Source organism: Amia ocellicauda, chromosome 19 (genome assembly GCF_036373705.1).
Source record: "Amia ocellicauda isolate fAmiCal2 chromosome 19, fAmiCal2.hap1, whole genome shotgun sequence".
NCBI classification, from domain to species: domain Eukaryota; kingdom Metazoa; phylum Chordata; class Actinopteri; order Amiiformes; family Amiidae; genus Amia; species Amia ocellicauda.
In genome coordinates, this window is record NC_089868.1 from 12,168,095 (window position 1) to 12,177,629 (window position 9,535).

General features: G+C 39.1%; 1 protein-coding gene across 1 annotated transcript; it reads right to left on the bottom strand.

Moving 5' to 3' along the window:
• Positions 1–1,410: 1,410 nt before the first annotated feature.
• LOC136715007 (serine/threonine-protein kinase N2-like) lies at positions 1,411–6,066 on the bottom strand. Its single transcript, XM_066692673.1, has 11 exons — positions 5,842–6,066; positions 5,010–5,137; positions 4,603–4,678; positions 4,220–4,311; positions 3,804–3,980; positions 3,308–3,370; positions 2,928–3,004; positions 2,676–2,818; positions 2,374–2,481; positions 2,040–2,120; positions 1,411–1,942 (listed from the first exon to the last, which is right to left on the bottom strand). Exons 1-11 carry the CDS (start codon positions 6,064–6,066, stop codon positions 1,736–1,738), a joined length of 1,377 nt encoding a protein of 458 aa, XP_066548770.1. The 3' UTR covers positions 1,411–1,735.
• Positions 6,067–9,535: the final 3,469 nt, after the last annotated feature.

Genomic DNA, 9,535 nt, shown 5'->3' on the forward strand with positions numbered 1-9,535 from the left:
TTTTATTTATTTTTCTTTATAAGACTCTTCAAGCAACTAGTGAATGAAATTCTGCCACTGAAGAGTCACTTAGATAGAATTACTATCTGATGCACTGTCCTAGCAGATCAAAAAATATATTTTAAATAAAATCAAATGTTGTATTTCTCTCTGCTGGTGTATGGTTAGTTGTCTTCATGAGAAAATTAACACAATATTTGTTTCCTATTAAAGTCTTCTCCTGAATCACAGGACAATACAATCAGCTGGTAGGATCCAGCACATAGAAGCAGGTCTGCAGTCCAAGGAATACACATATTGTGTCGACTGCAGACTGCCACACAGTCCCTGCTTCTCACTCCTAGGAGGGTTTTTGATTGGTGGTTTCAATTATTGGCACTAATTTCTAGTCTAGCAAATGAAACGCATAATAACCCACATTTTCACAGAGCAAATCAACCATTCTTGTTTATTAACTTTATTTCACTTTAATACATATGTTGAGCCAGGAATAAAACCATCTCTTGTATTGACTGCACCATTATTTTATTTTATTTTATTTTATTTATTTATTTATTTATTTATTTGTTTATTTGTTTGTTTGTTTGTTTGTTTGTTTGTTTGTTTGTTTGTTTGTTTGGTCCTGGGTAGTAAGTGCTATTTCCTAATTGCTTATGCCTCAAAAGAATACAAAATGGCTATTATTCCCCACAAACTTTGCTATTGTGACCAGGACAGTGATATTTTGAAATGTAATTATTTCCAATGAGAAAACGGGTGTTTCGTTCACATAAAGTCAGAAATAAATGACTCCAAAAGATTTAGAAGTCAGTCATTATTCGAGATTTAGGATTATACTGTAAAGACCCTGTTCGCCTGTTTTCTCACTGGAAATTGTTACATTTAAAAATATGAAACTTTGAGAAAATGGGCGAATTTATGTCTTTACAGTATAATTGTAAATCTCGAAAAAAGACTGACTTCTAAATCTTTTGTAGTCATTTTTGTATTGCTTTAGTATAAATACATGTTAGTTTGGATTCATATGTTGTTATTTTCTGACTTTATGTGAACGAAAAGACACAAATTTGCCCGTTTTCTCATTGGAAATAGTTACATTTCAAAATATCACTGTCCTGGTCACAACAGCAAAGTTTGTGGGGAATAATAGCCATTTTCTATTCTTTTGAGGCATAAGCAATTAGGAAATAACACTTACTACCCAGGAACAAAAATTGTATTACATAGTGTAATGAATTTATGAAAAGTAAATGCATGTGGAATGTCTTGTGAAGTAATTCGTTTCTGCTAAAGATGTTTACTGCTCACATGGTATCTAATTTCCTGTTACTAGTTGTTTTCTGCATTTCCTCAAAACCCTGATGATTGTCGGTTTATTAAATGATTCTAAATAGGAGATACTGAGTGAGTTGCTGGTATCCTCTTCTCTACTTGTATCTCGCTGGCCTGCACCTCACTAATCCAGGTGTGTGTCTGTTTTCAGTTTTTACGAGTGTCTGAATGTAACCGGGGCTCATTCGTACTATAATGAGCCCGTTACAAAGTGACGTAACCCCTCGGTAAAAGTAGTACAGTGTTAAGCCTCCCACGGTAGGGGGCCCGGCCTTTTGGCATAGAGGGCTTAACGCTGTACTGCGCTGGAGCCGCTGCGGTGCGGAGCGCTCGGAGGAGCGCCGGTGGTGTGTGGCTCGAATCCCAGGGCGTGGAGCTCTGACCCGCATCAGCTACATAAAGGCTAACACCATGTTGCTGTGTATCCAAAGTCACAGAAGTTCTCCTCCTCCTCCTCGGTGAGTATGATGGGCTGCTGAGGTGGAGTCAGGACTGGTATATTTTCTGACACGTATGCGCTGCTGAAATTCCTGACATCCTTGTTCCCTCTGATGGTAGGGATGAAAGGAGGCTTCACCTTCCTTTCCAGCAGCCCATTCCAATCCACTCTCTGAAACGAGACAGAAGAATGAAAGGACGGTCATGATAAGGTGGTGCCACCTTCATGTGAAAGAGTGGTTATAAAACGGATGGGTGCGCCAACATACCGAGAAGTAGGGATGCTTCTTCACCTCTGCAGCATCCCATTCACCTGACCCAAGGCGCTCAGCTGGAGTTTTATGCAGAAGCTGCAGAGGATTCAAAACAAGAAGGAGACCACATTATTTTCCATTAATGTACTTCAAGTTGAAACATGATGTTAGAAATAAGTTCCCATAGTTGGAAGTACAGTGAGTGAGTTTGCGTTGTGGTTTGGAACCTCACTGCACTGCTACACAGTCACTGGGTATTGCTCCAATTCCATAACATTGACATTAACATTTAGGATACAGAGAGACAAACTGGAGGCAAGAACTTAAAAAACAACCCTGGCATACAGACCTCTTTCATTATGGAGGTGGCCTTTGAAGAGACGAACCAAGGATATCGCACTTCAGCCTCAACAATATTCCGAAACAACTGCTCTCCATCGTCACCGCGGAAAGGAGGCTACGGGCACAAGGAGAGAGGGATGAGAGCACATTAAAGGGATACTCCAGACCAGACCTTTGAATATTCACATTCTGAGCCCAGGGATGCAAAAACCACACAGACACAAAAATTGTATACTACACAAAAAAATGGTAAATTCACACCTTAGACATGTCTTATTCATCGCTGCAATAACTGTTAAGAATACCCACCCTGCCAACCAGCATATGAAAGATGAGCACACCCAGGCCCCACCAGTCCACTGCCCGGGTGTAAGATGCTTGGGTCAGGACTTCTGGAGCGAAATACGAGGGAGTGCCGCAAGGTGAACTGGTGTGATCTCCGAAACCGATGCCTAGCAAGAATAATGAAGAGGAGTCAGGGAAAAAAAACACATTGTAGTACCAATGTAAATTATACATAAACTGCTAAACTAGGAAACAAATACACATTTTTTTTTGTACCTTCTTTGCAGAGCCCAAAGTCTGCAATTTTCAGAAAGCCCTCTGAGTCCAGCACCAAGTTATCTGGCTTCAAATCCCTGAAATAAAAACACAGTATAATCACTTGGACTGCCGGATATAGAGAGAACTTGCCAGAAACACAAGAACTATTTCACTGTCAACCATTAAAGGACACATACATTTCTCAAACTTTTTGTATTCAGGTACATGTGTACACTGATTTTAGGACATGACGTCTATTATGAGGATTTGTGAGCATCACAATAAATCATGTACACAATCTAATAGAAATTACATTAAATGTGTGAATAGTTTAGGCTTGATCTCAGTGAGACTGTAGATTTTTTGCTTCTAGAAATTGCTGATGTGTGATAACTTACCTGTACACTATTCTGCGCTCGTGCAGGAATTCCAAGCCCAGCACCACGCAAGCCGCATAAAATCTGTTCAAGAAAAAGATCAACAACAAAGAAAGGAGTTAAAATAGTTTTCCTCTTTGGTTCTTAAGCTCGGATTGCACTCAAATGTCAATGAGCCAAACCAGCCAATTTCCTGTCAATGCAGGAACTCCAGCAATCCATGTTATCCGATTTAAACACAAAATACAAACACCACAAACTGCCAATTTGGTCATTTTTTAAAAGTGCATCTGCATTCCTTTTGTGATAATGATCATATTATTTAGTTGTACTTAGTTTTGTTATTTGGAGGTTGTGTGCTGATGTTTAGGAATCATAACCTGCAATAATGTCTGACCATATAGGTACACAGTCCTGAAACACACCTCAGGCATGACATCACTACTGCGGGCAGAGCGAGCTTATCTACTGAGATGGACGATTCTGCACACGTCACACGACTCAAAGTTTCACTTACATGGCCCTGGGCTCCTTAAACCTGGCTGCCTGCATGTGTGTTGAGAGGTTTCCCCCTGCCGCAAACTCCATAACGAAACAGATGTGAACTTGCGTCTGGAAGCAGGACAGGAGGTTCACCAAAAAGGAGTGCCGGACACTGCTGACGGTCTCCAAAATCCTCCTTTCACACATGACGCTGAGGCGAGACAAAAGACAGACAGCATGTGAATATACATTTATAAACAGCATTGGTGAATAATCCTGCAGCTGCAACAAAATGCCGACTTTCCTGCATAGTAAGAAAGTAAAAAAGTCAAATAAGACCTTGCTAATGCAGTGCATTGGTGTATTCCATAAAAACACTTGACTAGATTTATCCATCATTGGTCTGCTTTCAAATCCAGCAGCTTCACTAGAGTCAAAATGAAGCCTTACCTCTCAACATTACCAAGGATTACAATATCTCCTTTTTTCAGTGCCTTAATGGCCACCATTTCGGATCTATCTTTGTCCTCAGCAAGCAGCACCTATGAGAGCAACACAGAATCAAGATGGTCAAACTCCACTCTCAACCCCAAGATCTACATTCACAACACAAGCATTTAGTAACACATCCTTCCTAATGCTGCACTTTAATAAGTCACACGCAATGCTTGTGTTAAAGGTTAAAAAGTGCAAATAATTTCAAAATTGTCCACACAGATTTCTTAGGAATCTAGTGTCGTGCAAATATCTATTCTCCACATTTCCTATTAAATTACTGATCGTTGGTTCTGCCCCACATTATATCCATGATAACTCTGATTACTGGGATTTACCTTCCCAAAAGTGCCATGCCCCAGCACGGCAACAGATTTGTAGTTCTTGACACCAGAACCCAGAAGCCGCTGCCCCCTGCAGAAGAGAGAGGGGGGAGAATAGTCAGTTGCAAAAATAAAGGACAATTCACTTAATTCAATAATCCAAAGAGTTACTGTGTCGTAACTCCTGACATATTGCATTATCATAGATGGACATTCAGAATTTATTTTAAAATCACAGGAACGTCTTCAATGTATTTTGCATTCTCCAAGAGCTCTTACCAAATCCATGAGTTGTACTGCACTCCAGTCACTATCTTATGCAACGTTTAAGAGATCGAAGTGCTAATTTAATTTAATATATAATATCCTGTCATTCTTGTATTTTAGGAAGTTTCACAATGGAGTAAAATGTTAAAAAGTACCTCATATCTGTAGATGATGGAACAGCTAAGCTCCCCGGCTCTGGAACGTCAATCTCCTCTCGACGGTGGGCGTCTGGTTTTGCCACATCACTACTTCTGTCAGTCGGGATGTCAGTCACCACTACATCCTGCAAATTGAGCACTTTCATGTTGAGAGGAGGAACAACAAAACTGTGGCCCTAGAAAAGTTCTGTTCCCTAGGGATATTACTGACGAATATTATTTCAAAATAAAATACATACATAGATACATATATAGTTATTGGCCAATGTAATGGTCAATTCACAGGGTCATTTATATTGCCTGATCTCTATAATCACTTCAAACACACTTGAAACTAATTAGAAGCCTGTGTAGGGCTTTGAATAGTGAAACAGCAGTAAAGCAAATGACTCCTGATTGTAAAATGTCTGCATAAAAGTAAGTTAGAATATCCATTTGCTTTGAAACATGCTTGGCCCGGCACCTCTGCCATCGGCGCAGCCACCGCTGTGTAGGGCTCGTTACTGATAAAAAGTCATATATTACATTACATGCTGATTTTGATATGGCGCACATGAGTAAATGAGTCTTGTTGGCTTTACAGCTACTTCCGATATAAACACCTCATCATTCACATGGAGAACATATAATATAGCATCAAAACACCCATGCGTTTGCTAGAGAAACTGTAATATTATCACTCAAATTAAAACTCTAACGCATTACATGAACTTGTTATTAAGAAATGCAGTGTTATTACATTGTTATTACTGACGCCTCCCCCAACTCTGGCGCCGGCACATGAATTTCTGCTATAAATTTGCTTTTCCACCTGGTTCATTTGCTTTACCTTCTGACTCGGTCTTTCCACGGCCGTCGTGCTGGTCGCCGGTGAGATGTCGTGCCTGGAGGCGGCAGTGAGGCCCTGTGCCTCAGGCAGACCCTCTCCAGCGCCTTCCTCTACCTGCCCACCAGCATCGGGCTTTTCCGGGGGAGACGTGAAGCGCCTCCATAGCATGAGTGCCAGCACCACAGGATACACGTAGGACTTCCTCAAGATCGCCTTCAATCCCATCTTGTCTGCAAGCAGTTGCACCTGTTGGCCAAGAGATTCACTCTTGCCAGGTGGCTTCCACAATGTCAAGGGATGTGCACTGTCTGTGAGCTCTTCTCAATAATGAAGGCTTTGGCACAAGCAGAGCCGTTCAAGGTTCTGGAGTCCCTGTGATGTCACAATGGGATGACGCGCGTGCCGTGCAAGCCAGCAAAGTATGTCTGTTTAACGTCTCCATGGTTACGGTTGACTGCGCAGACCCTGCTTTATATACAAATATTAATGTACGCATATTTGTCATTCATGTTAATTAATTGCAGGCAATGGGGAAAATGTATATACATATATATATATATATATATATAAAATGATCATTATTATGATGATGATGATTATTATTATTATTATTTGAAATGTATTGTTATGGAGGTTTGTTGCACTCAGTGCTTGTTATTGTGTGGAACCCAGTAGCAGCCCTTCCTGGTTATTAGCCAGTAGGACGTTAGTATTATGGGATGTCCCATGGCTGATTGCTCGCAGGTTCCCGGTCCGGACTGGGGCAAGAGCGGCACTTTGTACTCGTCAAGCACAGGTACTGGGTTTGTTTTCCTGATTTCTATAATTAAACAGCTAAACTGCGGATCGTCTGACCTGTGGACATATTTCAACCTCGCGTCCAAAATATAAAAGTGCGCACACGAGCAGGCAGGGGGGCTGGGGGCTCACGGTGCCACAGCTTGTTCACCAGAAACTCCTCCATCAGGGCTGGAAGCGGCTGCTTTCAATGAGGTCGCATATTTGTAGCGGCGCACGAATAGAAAACGGCGCCTCAGCCGATACAATCACAGCTGCACCGAAACAGCTGGTTGACGAGAAAGCGCGCCTCGTCTGCAGTATAATGGCGGTTCAAATGGGATATTTCGCTGCTGTATGTGGTTGTGAAGCAAAGATGTGTTTGAGTCCAAATCCGCCTGATTTCATGGATCGCATGGAGATTTTGAGGCGAGTTTATTGACTTCGAAATGAATTCCTCAATCCTCATTTTGCAGCATTAATTTTGAACAGACAGTGATCAAGGGAAGTGTTAAGACTTGAATGTAATAAGACACGAAATGCTTGAAAGTTGATCTATCTGCCTACAGTAATCTTTAACACATTAAAACAATACAAGTGGTCTGAAAGCGCTGTAATACTTATATGCACATCTATGTAAACGTTTTATTTTGCACTTTGTCAAATGAAAGTAATAAATATGTGTGTGTGTGTGTGTGTTGGAGGTGTATCCCTGGTGTCTGGACCTTGACTATACCTTGACCAAGACATTTGCACCCTGGCAAAAAGTAATTGACTACCCGTGCCGTAAAACGTCAATTAACACGCCTGGCGTTTAATCCAAATAACTGCGAGGAGCCGCGGCGTCAATTAGACCAGCGTTTGTATTAATAATCATCAGTAAAGAGACACCGCGGACACACGCAGGGTAAGAAGAGCCTGGAAAGATAATAGACCAGGCTTTTATTGATTGAGTTATTATGATCCATTAATCATTTGCTTTCCAAAGATGCAAACAAATCACATTCAGTGTATGGTGAAGTACACACTGGATTGGACACCAGATACCGGTGATTGTGTTAGCAGTGTAAGAGTCCATATACTGTGAACTGTCGCTAAATACACACAAAGCACCTCAACACGACTGTGGAAATACGCTTTAAACCCAGCCATCAACATTATACTTCATCAATGCATTGTTTATGTGGCAATGGACACAATGTACAGCAATACAAACATACAGCAATATATGGGTCAATGACGTGACACATGCATTCTGGAGTCCCAAGCATATTACAAATATTAGATGTATTTATTTGTTATTAAATAATATGTCTCAACACTCCTATCTTTATTCACTGATTGGAGTATTTTTCACGAGTATTTAAAATGTTAGGATCTATTAATCTCCAATCATCCAAAATGTCATACTGTCCACACCTAAAATGAAAATTCAAAAACTACAATTACAAATTACAAAAACGAATTAAGAAAACTATAAAACCTTAGATCTAACAGTTGGACATAATTGTGTGAGTGTTTGCATTGTTGTATAAAAATATTGCAAAGACTCTTAATTTCATTTAATTTTTACATGAAAGATACTTTTGTCCCCATATTGGGATTTGTCATTCCGGACAACAGACACTCAGGAGCATTTTTACATCATTGCATTTTGCTGGCCATGTGATGGACATTATCATTTAGAAGATGATGAAGGACCCCCAGGCTGTGCAGAAAGTTTAGTAAGTCTCTCCTAAAATGTTGATAATTTGACCTTTTCGATCACTGGTGCACTAGGGTACAAAATTCTGTGTCATACAGGGCAACACTTAAAAATCATTTATAATATAGTTTTTTGATATGTATATTTATTTGTGAAAGATGGCATTGAATAGTTGTAGGTCATAGTAATACATTTATATAAATTGTCAAGTAATTGCCTGATTCATAAGTTAAAACTTGTATTTTGTCCTAGCAGGAAATGATCACTTTCTGTTATCTAACAATATCACTCATTATCTGGAGTGACTTGCTTATACTTGTATTGTTTTTAGGAGTATTATTAAGCATGTAGGCATCACATTTACATTGTCATGTTGTTTAAATAACACAATGAAATATTTATAACATTATTTCTGTAGTTTTAATGTACATATTTTGTGTGGATGTCCTTAAATAAGAAACAAGATGGCAACATGGTCATTATTGTTTTGTTTTAATTTATGTTTATGTCATGAAGTCATTTGCAAGTTTTAAGAGAATATAAAAATCCAAGATCAAAAATAGCATAATTCCTATATATTTAATATGGTATGATATCAAAATGTTCAATATACTTTTTAATCTGTTGAAATATTACTGAATTGACTTCATGTCATTAATGACTTAGAACATTGTTGTCGCAATTTGTTTTTACATCACAAATGTTTACATGTTTGTTGTATAACCTAAAAATACTTAATGTGCTGAAAATTATTAAGTTAATGTTTTGAAATCTTATGTTTTACTGCTATGGCTTTATCAAATATGCCTTGAGTGGAAATGTATTGCTCACCTCTGATTATTTGCTGTTAATTTAAATAAATTATACATTTAGTAACTCTCACTCTCAGTTAAATATAGAATTATTTTTTAACTACATCTTTGTTGCTGAGACTATCTTGAGATATCATCCCGTATGAAATCTCACAGTATGTCATTCTGAGTAACAATATCAGTCAGGTAGGACAACACTGAATATTCTTGTAAAAATACAGAAGTCAGTAACAATAATGATATACTTTTTACTAGAAAGCATTTTTAGACATTTCCCAGCATTTTCCACTATTCAGCGTTATGTTTTGAGTGACTAACTTCACAAAATGTGCCGCTGTCAATAGAAAAGCCCACATTTGTGAGATTAATTGTGTTTTTTGTTTTTTTCTGGGCTGAATAT

What these genes read in the sequence shown, in the direction of transcription:
- LOC136715007 (XM_066692673.1), bottom strand. Translation starts at nt 6,066, where the DNA reads ATGGGATTGAAGGCGATCTTGAGGAAGTCCTACGTGTATCCTGTGGTG. An exon ending in CCATCATCTACAGATATGAG is followed by an intron (nt 4,679 to 5,009) that starts GTACTTTTTAAC and finishes TCTCTTCTGCAG; the next exon opens with GGGGCAGCGGCTTCTGGGTT. An exon ending in TTCATATGCTGGTTGGCAGG is followed by an intron (nt 2,482 to 2,675) that starts GTGGGTATTCTT and finishes TTGTGCCCGTAG; the next exon opens with CCTCCTTTCCGCGGTGACGA.